This window comes from Arachis ipaensis, chromosome B8 (assembly GCF_059453495.1).
Source record: "Arachis ipaensis isolate K30076 ecotype BB chromosome B8, ASM5945349v1, whole genome shotgun sequence".
Taxonomy (NCBI): domain Eukaryota; kingdom Viridiplantae; phylum Streptophyta; class Magnoliopsida; order Fabales; family Fabaceae; genus Arachis; species Arachis ipaensis.
Genome location: NC_142443.1, coordinates 7,285,950 through 7,302,843, shown reverse-complemented (window position 1 = coordinate 7,302,843; position 16,894 = coordinate 7,285,950). Strand labels below are relative to the sequence as shown.

General features: G+C 36.6%; 1 protein-coding gene across 1 annotated transcript; it reads left to right on the top strand.

The window, feature by feature from the left end:
- Positions 1-775: 775 nt before the first annotated feature.
- On the top strand, positions 776-7,271 carry LOC107610362 (cellulose synthase-like protein B4). The gene is made up of 9 exons (XM_088497209.1): positions 776-1,262; positions 1,367-1,697; positions 1,784-1,903; positions 3,295-3,411; positions 4,367-4,579; positions 4,669-4,795; positions 4,881-5,059; positions 5,667-6,017; positions 6,593-7,271. Exons 1-9 carry the CDS (start codon positions 988-990, stop codon positions 7,142-7,144), a joined length of 2,265 nt encoding a protein of 754 aa, XP_088353335.1. The 5' UTR covers positions 776-987; the 3' UTR covers positions 7,145-7,271.
- The last annotated feature ends 9,623 nt before the right edge of the window (positions 7,272-16,894 follow it).

The following is a 16,894-nucleotide window of genomic DNA, read 5'->3' as shown; positions in this document are numbered from 1 at the left end:
AAGGAGAATTGTTTGCTATTTGGAGAGGATTTCTTTTAGCTTAAGACTTGGGACAAAGAAATGTGATTTGCGAAATGGATTCTCTTGAGGCTTTCATTTTTGTTAACAATTCTCATGATAATGCTGGATATATAGACCTTTTGGTGTTTAAAGTCAAAGATATTATAATTTAAAAGTGACATGTTGATTTTTGCTTAATCTTATGAGATGCAAATACAGTGACAGATATTATGGCAAAAATGACCTTAAAATCACATTAACAGCATATAGAGCTTCTAATACTTTAAAAGCAGTTTGAAACGAGTATTTAGAAGAATCGCCTTACGTTTCCTTTTCTAGTGGATTGTTTTAAATTTTCAGTCAAAAAAATATGTATCTCTAGATTTGCACGTGGTCAGAGAGATCAACTTCACTATTGATGCCCTCTCATGCCTGATATCGTCCTTTCATATTTCTTGAATTTTGTTTTCATTATACGTAGATATGCCTTCCCACCACAAGCACATTGGAAGAGAAAACAAATGAATTTATCTCTCTAGGGCTTTCCTTTTATTGCTGGGACAATACACGTTATAGTCCAAAAACTTTTGTTACACGAGGGAAGCGAGTCCAGTTGAGTTGAATAAAGGAAATTCAATTATTATTATTATTATTATTATCATTATTATTATTATTATCATACATAATATGTATTGATATAAATAATTAAAAAATATAAATACTCTCGTAATGATATTTTTACATAAAATAATATTATGAATAGTTAGATAATTTAATATTTAATCGAATATATTTTACTGAATTATCCAACTGTTCACGATATTATTTTCGTACGAAAATATCATGTGAATATTCAAAAAAAATAAAAGAAATGGCAGCCAAGCAGGGGAAGTGTTCTCCGCCTTTAAAATGCCGACTTCCCCTGAAGCTCGTTGACTAATAAAATAACTACAACAAAAGGTTACTGGGAGTGAGAGAGAAATCACAATGGGAATCAGTGAAGAGAGTAATACTGAGCCTCTATACGAAAAAATATGGGTGAAATACACACTTTCAAGGGTAATGGATTCAATTATTCTGATCCTCCTTGTTTTGCTACTCTGCTACCGTGTATTCTCCTATGATGACATGAACCACCACTCATACCCTTGGTTCCTTGCTTTCATGTGCGAGTCATGGTTCACTTTCACTTGGTTAACCATCATCTCCACCAAATGGAACCCTTCATATACCAAATCCTACCCTCACCGTCTCTTCTCCCGGTAAAAAAAAAAAAAAAAAAGTGTTGGTCACTTAACATTTCTGATTCCGAACCTATGTATCTATTATTAACTATATATATTGTGATTTTTTTTTTTATGTAAAGGGTAGCTGAGCTTCCATCAGTGGACTTGTTTGTGACAACAGCAGATCCAGTTCTTGAACCACCAATCATAACAGTGAACACTGTTCTGTCACTTTTGGCACTTGATTACCCTTCCAACAAGCTTTCTTGCTATGTCTCCGATGATGGTTGCTCCCCTCTTAACTTGTATGCTCTTGTGGAGGCTTCAAAGTTTGCAAAGCTTTGGGTACCTTTCTGTAAGAAGTACAATGTAAAAACTAGAGCACCCTTTAGATACTTCGATTCTAATAATAATGAGGCCACCGCACCCAACAATAGTCCAGAATTCATGCAAGAATGGTTGGCAATTAAGGTGATTATTATTATCAATTACATGCATATCGATGTTAGTTTATGTATATATGTATGAATTTGAAGTCTTTAATTTAATTTATGCAGGATGGGTATGAGCATCTTTGCAGTAAAATTCAAAATGCGACAAAGAAATCAATCATGCTCGACCAAGAATTTCACGTATTCTCAACGACACAGCTCAATAACCATCCAACCATAATCAAGGTGCATGAAGTACTCGCTATATGAGAAGGATGAGAAAGTATAAAAAAAACTAATTTTTAATTAGTTATCCCATTTTAAAAAAGAAAGTTAATATTGACTAAAAAAAAAGTTAATTCTCTAACATTATTTAAAGAATATATAACAATGCGATTGAAAAGGAGATTGAGACAGAGATTAAAAAGTAGATTTGTAATATAAAAAGTTAAATGAGAATAATTTAAAAAAATATTATTAAAATTTTAATTTCTATTTCTAAAAATTTTAGTAATCTGTGTCTTCACTTTATAGAGATATTAAAGGATTAAAATTTTGTATCCCAAATAAAAATTTAATCTCTACTCATTAAGTATATATAATATTCAATGTCAATCTTTTAATTTCAATTCCACTCCTAAAATATAAAGGCAATATAAGAATTTTTTTTCCCTTGAAAAGTGTATAAAATTAAAAATATCTATAAAAAGTAATAAATATAACATTTTTTCCGGAAAAAAATCAAATAGATATTTTGAAAAATATGTCTAACAAGAAAAGAAATTATAGATATTCATTTTGGAGGAAATGACAAAAACATGTATTTTTTAGGCTAAAATTTTTATATATGAATAATTTTAATGTGAAATACAAAAATATTTGATCATTTTGGTGTTCTACACGGTTGTGGTAGTAACACAAAACGTCGTTGACGTTTTGCGATAAAAAAAATTTTTTAATCATGAAAGAACAAAACGTCGCTGACGTTTTGTAATAAAAAATATTATTTTAATTGAAGAAACACAAAACGTCACTGACGTTTTGTAAATGGCCATAGTTGTGCTCAACACATAGTTTGGTTCATGATGAAGGATTTCACTTCTAGTAATACAATATTAAAAAGAAAAAGTTCTATTTTTTATATGGAGTGTTTTTTTTTAATATTTACATAATGATATTTTTATATAAAATAACATCGTAAATTATTAAATAATTTGATATATTTAATTTAATATATTTAATTAAATCATCTAAGGATTCATATCTAACTATTCATATAATTATTTTAATGTGAAAAGATGTTTGAAAGATATTCAATTTTGTTTTTTACTTAACATGGGGTCTTCCTAAGGAGCTGCTATTAAATGTGGACTCACCACACTGACCGACACGTGAAGCTTTCCCACTATCTCAGCCTGACAGTATCTAAAAAAAAGTCAATTTTATTTTACTTTTTTGTTGTCTTGGTTAAATAAGGTTACTAATTGTGTCCCATCTTCAACTATTTATTAACTGATAGGTGCTACTACTGTATTATTAGAAGAAGAAAAAAGGACACAATCATTCTCAGGCATTTAAGATTTAGGTCAATAATATATGTTAAAATAGTATTTTCACCATGATGATGATGGCATTAGGTAATATGGGAGAACAAAGAAGGTGTTTCAGATGGGGTGCCCCATTTAATCTATGTATCAAGAGAGAAGAATCCTAATCATCCACATCGTTATAAGGCTGGTGCTATGAATGTCTTGGTATGTTCTGCCTTCCATGACATTAGAGATAATAAGAAATCAATTTAAAATAGTTTAAAATTATTTTATTTTATATTTTTTTAATTATTATTAAAATAATTTAAAAATTTTAGATGTAATAAATGTATAATTATAAAAATTATATATATAAAATTATAGACATTAATTTTAAATTATTATCATAAGAGAAAATATATATAACCAATTGAGCGTCATCCAATATTTGTGCCGCACACGTTTGTCTTCTTTTTTCTTCCCTTCCTCTTCTTCTTTTTCTAGGTTTTGGATAATTCTTTTAACTAATTTTGGATAATTCTTTTTTCTAGATTTCATATGTGTCTTTTTTATATATTTTAAATGTTTCTTTTTCTTATGTTTTTTATAGTTATTTTTTTTAAGTTTTAGATGTTTTTTTTAATAGCTTTGGATATTTCTTTTCTTAGTTTTTGGAGATTTTTTTTTTAATATTTTTTTATGTAACGTTTTGTCAGGTTTTAATTTTTTTTTAAATAATTTTAAATATCTTTTTTTGTTAGGTTTTTTATTATTTTTTTTGTTATGTTTTGGATATTTTTTTATTAGGTTTTGGATATTCGTTTTATAATGATTTTGTAGATTTGTTTTTATTTGGTTTTAAATATTGTTTTTAGATTTTGAATTTTTTTTATTTGATTTTGGATATTTTTCGTAATAATTTGAATTCACATTATTTTCAAAAAAAAAAAAACCCCAAAAAAAATCCATTTCAATTCTTTTTTCTTAATAGACTATTTCTTTTACTAATTAGTTGTAGTTGGCTATTTTCTAGTTGGATACCTAACAAAGTTATTATTGTAATTATTTTTACAACATATATCAAATGTATTCAATCAAGTGGTTAATTAAGGAGTCTGGATGAAATGCTTCATAAATCATAATCATTGAATTAATTTGAATTTGTATGTATGATGAGCAGACAAGAGTGTCCGGATTGATGACAAATGCTCCGTACATACTGAACGTAGACTGTGACATGCATGTGAACAATCCAGAGATTGTACAACATGCCCTATGCGTTTTGATGGATCCAAATTCAGATAAAGAAGTTGCATTTGTTCAATGTCCTCAGCAGTTCTATGATGGATTAAAGGATGATCCCTTCGGAAATCAACTAGTCACAATATTTGTGGTTAGTGAAATCAAACATAATGTCAACAACAACCACTAATAAGCAAAGGAAAATATTATTTAATTTCCTTTGTTGTTGTGATCATGCAGTACATAGGTGGTGGAGTCTCTGGTATTCAAGGAATTTACTATGTAGGAACCAATTGCTTTCATAGAAGAAAAGTTCTTTATGGCCTTTCTCCTCACCATCATATTCAAAATGGAAACAAGGATCTTGGTATAGCCGTATAGCAAAATATACAAATATTTTTTCTCTTTTTTTAAAAAACAGGCCTTGTGTTATAAATATTCACTATTTTCAGGAAAATCATCAAAAAAGGACATAATATTTGGAAGTTCGGAAGAGTTTGTGGAATCAGCTGCTCAAGCATTGGAAGGGAAGAAGACATTTACTCAAAATGCTAATCTTTGCAACTCTCTTGAGGCAGCCAAGGAAGTTGCTGCTTCTGGATATGAACATGGTACTGATTGGGGCAACAAGGTATATGCAACATAGCATAACATAACATAAATAGTATTTCATAAGTTAACATAATAAATAACTTAATTTTAATGCACTGTAAAAATAATTTAATACGTGGATTCAATTACATGATACTATATTATTAAAAATAAATATTTTTTATATTTGTTATCTAAAAAAATAAATATAATTAGATGAGTGTATCAAAATTAAATTCTATAATAATTTATCAAACAATTAAGTAAAATTTTGTATGATATTTTAAAATTAGTTTAATTATTCTGTTAGTCTATGTAGTTTTATCAAATTTTTAATTAAGTTTTTATATTTTTTTAATTAAATTCCTACACTGTTTTTAATTTTGTAATTAATTTTTTCTAGCATAAAAAATATTAGAGTTAACTAAATATTTTTTTGTAAATTGAAGGTACTTACTATTAAGAACCTAACTAGATATTTTTAAGAGAAATATTCTGTTAATTATAATATTTTTTATATAAAAAGACTTAATTATAAAATTAAAATCAATAAATCTAATTAAAAAATATATATAAAAACCTAATTAAAAATTTAATAAAATTATAAAGATTAATAGAATCCTTAAACTTTTTAAATTTTATATTAGGTGGGATGGATGTATGGATCATCAGCAGAGGATATACTTACTGGGCTGACAATGCACACAAAAGGTTGGAGATCTGAAAGCTGTGTGACAGATCCAATAGCATTTATGGGCTGCACGGCCCAAGATAGTGTAGTCCAGATGGCCCAATATCAGAGATGGGGCTCAGGGCTTCTTGAAATTTTCTTTAGCAAAAACTGTCCTATTTTTGGAACCATATTTGGTAAGCTCCAATTCAGACAGTGTTTGGCATATATTTGGGTCACTACTTGGGCCTTAAGATCTGTTCCTGAAACATGCTATGCCCTCCTCCCTGCCTATTGCATCATTACCAACTCCTATTTCTTGCCTAAGGTGATACACTACTACTTCCGCCATTTTTCTTTAATGTTACCTAATTACGAGTAAACTACCATTTTTTTTAGAGTAAAGTATCATTTTTATTCTCAACGTTTAGAATAAATCTTATTTGTGTCCCTAACATTTAAATTAATGGGGTAAATCCTATTTGTGTCCCTAATATTAAATCACTTTTATAAACGTTAAGGATACAAATAGAACGATTTAAACGTTAGGGACACAAACAGGACTTACCCTAAACGTTGGGGACAAAAACGATACTTTACTCTTTTTTTATTATGAAATATTTAATTGCCGACAATTTTACCTATAAAAGATATAAATTAATTTGATATCCATGATTTGAGTTAATTTTGTCGAACTAATCTAATTTTTTATGAGTATTAAGTTAACTTACATCTCTAATGACTAGAATTGTTAGTACTCAAATATTTCATAATCAGAAATAATAGTTTAGTCAAACAATACTACTAGATTATCTATTAGGATAATGTGGAATTAAAATATCTTACCCAGTTTTTTCAATACTTGAATAATTGTGTTTTAAATGATGAATGATGATCATGCAGGACCTTGGTGTGCTGATTCCTGCTGCTCTTTTAGTAGCATTCAACATATCTACTCTATTAGAGTACTTGAAAACTGGATTGTCAATGAGATCATGGTGGAACAACCTGAGGATGTCAAGAATAACTGCAATGAACCCATGGATTTTTTCATTTGTGACAATTCTACTAAAAAAATTAAGGATACATGACTATGCATTTGTAGTGACAAAGAAAGAACTACCAATTAATGAGGGTTTAGATAAGAATAATGTAAATGCTGGTGGTAGATTCATTTTCAACAAGTCGTTGGTATTTGTGCCAGGCACAACCATCTTGCTTCTTCAACTCACAGCTTTGATTATCAACTTTTTTGGATGGCAACCAAAGGCTAGAAGTGGTGGACAAGGTTCAGGGTTTGGAGAATTAATTTGCAGCATTTATGTTGTTCTGTTTTACTTGCCATTCTTGAAAGGGCTATTTAGGAAAGGAAAATATGGGATACCCTTAAGCACAATATGCAAGTCAATGGGGTTGGCTTTGCTCTTTGTGCACCTTTCAATGTTTATTGTTTGACTTCCACAGCTCTATGGAGTTTCTTCAAGAGTAAAATATAAGTTGTCCTTAACCTTAATTATTACCATTGTGTATCTTTGTTTTGATCACCCTTGTTGGTTAAATAAAGGATGCTTATTAACTTCAACTATTAGTTTGTAGTATAAAGAAAGTCTAGGAGGCCAGTAGATTTTGTGATTTTTAGTCATTAATGATATTTTTAATGGTGTAAGATTGCATCTAATGATATAGAATCATTCAATATCCTTTTGATAGTTAAGTACTGACTATAATTTAACAAAAGTGCTGGCCTCCTAACACTCCTATGTAGTATATTTGAAGGCGGTGTTTTTGGTGTAGAAGAGAGTGTTATTTCTACAAAGGTAGAAGTGGTGTGGTGATTGGATGTAATATTATGTGTCTGCAAGCAGGGGACAAGAACTGAGAAGCGTAAATAATAGGTGCAAGAACAATAGTAATGTTAGCACTATTGAGACACGTGGTATGAGAATGAAAATGGTTTAGTATTGTAGGTTAACATTAATTACGGATCCCGTAATAAAAATAATAGTGGACTTACATGGACTATAAATCTTGTTAAACTATTACATTTTTCATTCTGTAAAACACACAACACATACAACAACCAAATTATGCTCATGTAACTAATAGATACAAACACAAAGTACTTACATTACATTCACCCTATAAATACAAAATAACAAAGTGGATACTCTAACGAAAATTTTATAATTGTTTTCATATAAAGATATTTTATTTTGACCATTAGATGATAAAGTTTAAGGCTTGATTTTCATATGTTATAAAAGGATTATCTTTATTTAAAATGTGACAAAACAAATAAATCACATTTTTTAAACCAAGATCATCATAAAAAGATGTTTTTGACATTTTCATTGGAGTAGTTATCTAATAATAATACTCTTATCATAACAAACTTATTTTCTGCCAACGGCATAACGCAACACAAATACATCATGCTTAACTCTTCCAAGCAACCGCCAGCGGCAAAACAACAGCCAATCGACCATATTGCATAGATTGGATTATCAAATGCCTATACCCTAAATCTTAAAATCCTACCACATGATAATTCCATCATCCTTCACAATTAATGTAATAGGTCACAATATTATCCAACCTGGAACCCACCCCGCCTTTCACGCTTCATCTTCAATTCCTCTAGTCTGTGCATGTGCAGTAGACCTTCATCCGCCGTAGACATTGCATGTTGTTGTCACCCGCTACACCACCATCGTGTAGAATGAACTTTTTCTGGAGTCACCGCTGGACCGAGCAGGGTGCCCATCGAAGCGTCCGCTCCCATCTTGCGATATTGCCTTCCATGCTAGAACTCTTGCGGTCTTGCCAAAAGCCATCGTCGTTCTCGAAGGTCGCTAGTTCAACATCGTCTTCCTCATCAGAATGATCTTCTCCTTCATCAACCTGGTATCAGTTGCCACTGCCGCCTTCCATCGGAGGTTGCATTAATACCGCGCTTTATAAATTGTTGTGTTGATATTTCGATCCCGCGCTTTGCCGTCTTCCCTCTTTCCCTGCCATCGCTACACTTCTGTTCGTCGATACTCCTCCATTACAATTATGTTGTTCCAACTTGCAGCGTGTATCTTTGTGCATATGTTCAATTATCTCTGAAGGCGGTCTGATGATCCACGATCTCTCCAGCGCTCACATAGCCTCCAATGATGCAACCTTGTAAACCAATCGATTTCTTTCTCTTGTGAGTTCAAAAATATCCAATAAAATATGATCAAATTCACCTATTCTGCTTTTTTATTTTAACGTCTGCACTAACATTACATTATCTGATTCTATTAACACCTTCTTCATCTCCATGTTTTTTGATAGAATAATGGTATGCCTAATTGCTAAAGCTTCTGCTCTAGACTAGAACACGCCATAATTTTCGTTGTTGTCCCAATTACAAGATTTCCTATGCTATCTCTGATTGTCATTGTAGTGACTCATGTTTTCGTTGTTGCTTTCCAAGGCTCTGGAGGAGGTCTCCAGGTAATGGTTCTACCTCTTCTTTTTACTAGTTGTTGATTCTCTACCTGCCTATCTTGTGTTGCTTCTATGGAATGTATCTCTGCCTGTGACAAAATAAAATATTCTTTTGGGTCCAGCTTACATGAGCCTAATCCACCTAGCAAAATACTTTTTGTATTTACTATAATACAAGGATTTTACTAAAAAAACAAAAATCAGCCCAGCTCCAGGTTTGTTATTATTACATTGTTAATTACTGCTAACCCACTTAACCTCCAACGAAAATTAGCACACTCCACCATGTGCTACTGGCTGTACACGTTCTGCACAACATTGCAATGGAGCAGAAGTTGTTCTCTCGACATACACCTGTCAACTTCTCATAACCACAAAGCACTTCTACATGTGTAGAAATAAGACACGCTTCTATACCAAAGAATCAGCCATATTTGAATTTAGAAGTGTAGTGTAGAGGATTTACTAAATATATTTGACACTAGATGCTTTTTTTTATGGTTATAAGCTAATATGACCTGATTATGTGATTTAAATCAATTTATTCTATATGAAAATTATATCTAAAATTTATTTTTGAGTAAAGTGACAATTGAGTCTCTAAAGATATTAATTTTGGACTAATTAATCTTTAAAGAAAAAAATATTAATTTGGTCCTCCACAATAGTAAACGATAGACGTCATGTCTTTCTATCAATTCATCACATAAAATTTAACATTGGTGTTTAACTTTACTGATAACTAGTGTGACGTGTCTATTTATATGAAAGATCATCACGTAGATAACAACTTTTAAAGTGAAACTTCACATGTTTTGATAGAATTCGTGGTAAACAAAGACCAGTTGATAAAAGTTATATGAAAACTCAAAAGATGATGAACGTTTCACTGTCAAAAATTACATTGTTTCTGATACGTCACCCTTATCCTCGGTTATACAAAAGCTCGACATATGAGCCAATAAAGCTCGGTCCCGTGTCATTCACCCGAAATACTCGGCGCGTAAATATCGGGGGCTGGCGTCACATTAAACAAGCTCGGAACAAGAACAGATAAGCCCAACCTTACCCGTCCGAATAAAAAGACACGTGCATCATAAAGCTCGGTCCCGTATCAGCCGTCCGCAAATCTCGGCACGTGATCAGGACCAAAACAGCATCACTCAACTGAAAATAGGAAACGTGCTCAACTAGTTTATAGCACCAAAATAGAATATCTCAACCAACCTATAAACTAGGACTTATCCACTAACGGGCGGATGACAACTCCTATAAAACCTAGCTAATATGCTTGGCTAGGTCTCAGGTTCTATCACTCTCTTATTCTCTCACTCTTTTCTCTTAACTCACTTACTGTGAATCACTACTGACTTGAGCGTCGGAGTATCTTGTGCAGGTATTCCCGCCGCGGTGTTTGAACTTCCGGCCGACGCCAAGCTCTTTCACCCCGGTGTCAACCCACTCGGAAGCGCTTAAGCTCGGCCTCCCTAGTGTTCGGACGAACCACTTGGCGCCCACCGTGGGGCCCGGAGTACATCTAACCCCATTTTTTCCTTCGTCTAGTCTTCTACTTTATTTTGCAGGATTCCCGATCCTCGGACATGGCTGACAAGGAAAATCCACAACTCTCATAGGACGACCTCCTGGCTCAAATCGCTGAGCTCCAGGCGGAGGTGCGAAGAATAGCCGAGCTCTCAACACAGAACAATGGAGAGAACTCCAAAGGCTCGGCTCAAAGTGCGGCAGACCCTTTAAACATCGTCCCGCCAAAGGAGAAGCTCACCCTTGACAACCCTTTCTCCGAGGAGATCACAAACTACCAGATGCCGAAAAACTTCACGCTGCCCACCGCGCTAGAACCATACAAGGGGTTCGGCGACCCTCGGGCCCATGTGAAGAAGTTCCAATCAATGATGTTTTTCAACGGCCCTAACAATGAGCCCGTCCTCTGCCGAGCATTCCCCACGTACCTAGATGGTGCTGCGTTACTCTGGTTTTCCAAACTTTCTGCAGGTTCGATTTCCTCCTTTGAAGACCTCGCCAGATCATTCATTGATTACTTCGCTGCATCAAGAATCTATGTACATGGGTCGGACTATCTCGGCACCATCAAACAAGGTCAGCACGAGAGTCTGAAAGACTACATGACCAGATTCGCTGACGCCACTATGGAGATCCAAGACTTGGACCCGGCCGTTCACCTCCACGCTCTCAAGGCCGGCCTCAGGCCTGGCAAATTTCGGGAGACCATTGCCATAACAAAACCAAAGACGCTAGAGGAATTTCGAGAAAGGGCGGCTGGGCAAATGGAGATTGAAGAACTCCGAGAAGCCCAGAAATCAGACAAACAACCACATCGGAGAGATGAGGAAAGGACTTTCAGATCGCCAGGCAACAGGGACACCAAGAAACCTCCTAAGCCCGCATCAAAGTACAATACATACACCAGATTCAACACCAGAAGAGAGAACATCATCAGAGAAATCCTCAATGCCAAAATCATAAAGCCACCAGCCCGAGCAGGGAACTACCAGGACCAACGATTCGTGGACAAGACAAAGCATTGTGCCTTCCACCGGAAGTTCGGTCATACCACAGATGACTGCATCGTTGCAAAAGACCTCCTGGAAAGACTAGCACGCCAAGGGCTCCTGGACAAATACATTGAGACCCGAAAGGGCAGAGGAGGAAACTCGGACAGGGTAGAGCATAAGCAAGCAACGGCCGACGACAAAAAAGAGAGGACGACTCCTGATCCGCCAAGAGGAGTCATCAACCACATATCGGGAGGATTCGCAGGCGGAGGAGGAACAAGCTCGGCCAGAAAGCGAAGCTATAGAGCAATGCTGGAAATCGAAGGAACCATACAACCAAGGAAGGACAAAGAACCAGACGTCACAATATCCTTCAACCAAACAGACTTCAAATCGGCAAGCCCTAACCTTGACGACCCCGTGGTAATTTCCATCCAGGTCGGAGAGCTGTTGGTAAGAAAAACATTGTTAGATCCAGGTAGTAGTGCTGACGTTTTATTTTACTCTACTTTTACAAAAATGAAATTATCAGAGAAATTGATACAACCATCCTCTGGAGAGCTAATTGGGTTCTCCGGAGAGAGAGTCCCCATCATGGGGCACATATGGCTAAAAACCACAATGGGAGAGATCCCTATGTCAAAATCAATTGATATTCAATATCTAATAGTAAACTGTTACAGTCCTTATAATATTATACTTGGGAGACCCGCACTGAACATATTCAAGGCAGTGGTGTCCACATTACACCTGTGTGTCAAGTTTCCAGTGCAGGAAAACAAGATCGCTACGGTGTATGCCGACCATCAAGAAGCTCGGCAGTGTTACAACGCTGGCCTAAAACTAGTCCAAACAGAACAGGAAGCTCGGCCCCAGGTTCAAGCAATCCACACGACGGCCAACTCAGCAACACTAGCCGATCTAGACCCAAGAGAAGACCTCGGCGAAAGACCTCGGCCAATGGACAATCTTCAACAAATAACACTAACAGCAGACGACAAACAATGCACATATGTCGGAGAGGCATTAGAAGGGGCAGACCGAGCAAGACTCATTCACATACTGTGCCAGAACGCCGACCTTTTTGCATGGACACCAGATGACATGCCCGGAATCAACCCAGAAGTCATCTGCCACAAGCTAGCAATCGACAAAACAATCCGACCAGTTGCACAGAAGAAAAGGAACCTCGGAGAAGAGAAAAAACAAGCAGCACTCGAAGAAACCCAGAAGCTCCTCAATGCATGCTTCATTAGAGAGATTCGCTTCACCACATGGTTGTCCAACGTGGTAATGGTAAGGAAGAGCTCAGGTAAATGGCGCATGTGTGTCGACTTTACAAACTTAAATAAAGCTTGCCCTAAAGATGCATATCCACTGCCTTGCATTGACAAATTAGTTGATAACGCCTCTGGTTTCAAAGCTTTGAGTTTTATGGATGCATACTCTGGCTATAACCAGATTCTAATGCACCCAGAAGACCAAAGCAAAACAGCTTTTATAACAGAATATGGAAATTTTTGTTACAAGGTAATGCACTTTGGCCTAAAGAATGCAGGTGCGACATATCAAAGGCTAATGGACAAGGTGTTCCAACAACAGATAGGCCGCAACATGGAGGTCTACGTAAATGACATGGTAGCAAAAACACCTATGCAGGGGTCACACTGTGACGACCTAGTAGAAATCTTCAGACAACTCCGAACATATAATATGAGACTCAATCCAGACAAATGTGCGTTCGGAGTACAAGGAGGGAAGTTCCTGGGATTCATGTTAACATCTCGAGGCATCGAGGCCAACCCAGAAAAGTGCAAGGCCGTGTTGAACATGACAAGCCCAAAAATGGTAAAGGAAGTCCAGCAACTTGCAGGACGAATAGCTGCCCTGTCACGTTTTCTACTTGCAGTGGCAAACCGATCTTATCACTTTTTCCAGACATTCTCTAAAGGCAGGAAGTTCAACTGGACAGACGAATGCGAAAATGCTTTTACCGAACTTAAACAACACTTAACATCACCACCAATCCTCCAAAGACCAGAGACAGGTAACCCACTGTATCTATACCTATCAGTATCTAACCATGCTATAAGCTCGGTTTTAGTAACAGAAACAGGAAGAAAGCAAAGCCCAGTATACTTCATCAGTAGGGTACTACAACCAACAGAAACAAGGTACCCGAAGATAGAACAACTGGCGCTAGCACTAATCACCACAGCAAGAAGACTGCGGTACTATTTTCAGAGCCACACAATCATAGTACGAACGGACTAACCGCTAAGGCAGATATTAACCAGACTCGAGCTCGCCGGCAGATTGATAAAGTGGTCAGTCGAGCTCTCTGAGTTCGACATCCAGTACGAATCAAGGAAAACACTGAAGTCACAGGTGCTAGCCGACTTTATATCGGAGATGACTAATGACACACATAATACAGAGGTCAGTTGGAGCATACATGTGGATGGAGCGTCAAACAAAGAAGGCAGTGGGGCAGGGATACTACTAAAAGAAGGAGACAAGGTGGTGGCCGAGCAGTCACTACAGTTCCGCTTCAACGCAAGCAACAATCAGGCAGAATATGAGGCCCTACTTGCTGGACTAAAGCTCGCCCTACAACTACAAATACCTCGAATAACAGCCTACTGCGACTCTTCCTTAGTGGTACATCAAATAAAGGACGAATTTCAGGTAAAAGATCCTTTGTTAGAGAAATATTGGCTCATAACAAAGGATCTAATTTCAAAATTTAAAGAATTTGATATTATCCATGTAAACCGAGAACAAAACACCAGGGCCGATGTGTTATCTAAGTTAGCCACAACACGGCAAGCCGAAAACGCATCGGCACTGTCCCAGCTAACACTTGACAAACCAAGTTTTGAGCAAGATACAATTTTGAGTATTACACAGGTCCCAGATTGGCGAACACCTTTTTTCGATTACATTAATACAGGCACCATTCCAAATGATGAGCCGAACTTGCCGCTCTTCCGAAGAAGAGCAAGCTTCTATACAGTGCTCGGAAACACCCTATACAGGCGAGGACACTCACAACCATTACTCAAATGCATCAGCAACGAGGAAGCCGAGGAGGTTATGGCCGAAACGCATGAAGGAGTCTGTGGCAACCATATCGGCGGCCGAGCATTAGCAGCAAAGATCTTGCGAACAGGATACTATTGGCCGACGATAAAACGGGACTGCATCACAAAAGTCAAAGCATGTGATAATTGTCAAAAGCATGCCACCCTCTCAGAGACCCCAGCTGAAGAGCTCCATACCATAGAGGTAAGCTGGCCTTTCGATAGGTGGGGATTGGATATCCTCGGACCCTTTCCGAAAGCGCCAGGCCAGGTAAAGTTCCTCTTAGTGTCAATTGATTATTTCTCTAAGTGGATAGAAGCACAACCACTAGCGCACATAACATCAGAAAAAGTGCGATCTTTTCTATGGAAAAATATCATATGCAGATTCGGTATCCCAAGAGAAATAATCTCGGATAACGGAAGACAATTTACAGACCATAAGCTCGCCACCTTCCTGACAAGTTTTAACATCAAACATCACTTCAGCTCAGTAGAGCACCCGCAGACTAACGGACAAGTTGAATCAGCTAACAAAATTATCTTGCAGGGATTAAAGAAAAAGCTCGGCGAAGCTAAAGGGGAGTGGGCCGACCTCATTCCAAAAATTCTATGGAGTTACAACACCAACATTCAATCTGCCACAGGGGAAACTCCCTTCAAATTGGTATATGGCGCAGAAGCGCTCATTCCAGTAGAGGTCAGCGTCCCAACGTTAAGGACCAAGCTCTATAATCAACCAAACAATCAACAAGCTCGGTCAGCCGAACTGGACCTCGTAGAAGAAAACAGAGACATCTCCGCCATAAAGCAGCGAGCCAGAAAACGATACCTAGAGCAAAGACACCACAAAAGAGTAGTTCACAGGTCTTTCAACAATGGAGACCTTGTACTTAGACAAACAGAGGATGCTCGAAAACCGTCATCACATGGCAAATTAGCGGCAAATTGGGAAGGACCTTTCCGAGTCCTCCAAAACCTCGGAAAGGGGGCTTACAAATTAGAAAACCTTAGAGGAGAACAACTCCCAGGAACATGGAACGTCTCCTCTCTAAGGGAATATCAGTCATGACACAGCCTGTATAATAGCGAATGATGGTACACTTTTTCCCTCCGAAGGTTTTTTCCCAAAACGCAAGGGTTTTACTCGGAAAGGGTTTTAATGAGGCCGGACGCAACAAATCATTGTACCCGTACAACTTAATGTACAACCAAAACAGCTCTCATTTTGACAATTAGCATACATTTCAGTTAGTAAACACTTCAAATTATCCGAGCATAATCCTCGGAACCCTAACATCACAAGCCGATCTTATTCCTCGGAAAAACACCATCACAAAAACAAGTCAAAGTGTTTCCAATGAACAAACTAATCCGAGCTTCATACTCGGAATTCTAAATACGCATACCGAGCATAATACTCGGTATGAATACAACAAACATCAAATTATTTAAACAAGTCCCAAGAGATCACTCTACCATAACCCTTGTATTAGAGCTACTGCCCTCTTTACCAACAATCAAGAAACAGTTGCAACTGTCACCAACAATAACCATGAATTCATCCAAAATATCAGTTTTTACAAAGTCATAACTAAGCCGAACTATATGCTCGGAAAAGAAAAGTATCACAACCGAATTACATACTCGGTACCCAAAATGTTATCGCCAAATATTCGAAAACATAGTTCAAGATAAAACAGCCACAAGTTTCAAGCATGCTACAAATATACAAAATAAACAAGATCAAATACTAAAAGCCTAGTCTGCCTTATCACCTATGCTAGATCCCTCACTCTCACCGGCACCTTCATCTTCGACAAGTTCACCATTAACAACCACTTTCATGACATCAAGTTTCGAAGGATCAGCTTCCGGATACACCACCTTGACCTGGGAGACAGCACGGTCAAACCCTTGGGCAAAAGCCTCAAAAACTCCGCCTTCCAACTCTTTGACCCGAGCAGAGAGCTGATCGTTCTCAGATTCCACAACCTTCAATTTTTCAGACGAGGACTTTTGAAGTTTTTTCTCATCGGCCAACTCCAACTCCTTTTTCTCCATAGAAGCAGCAAGCTCAGCAATTTTCTGATCTTTTTCCTGAATGA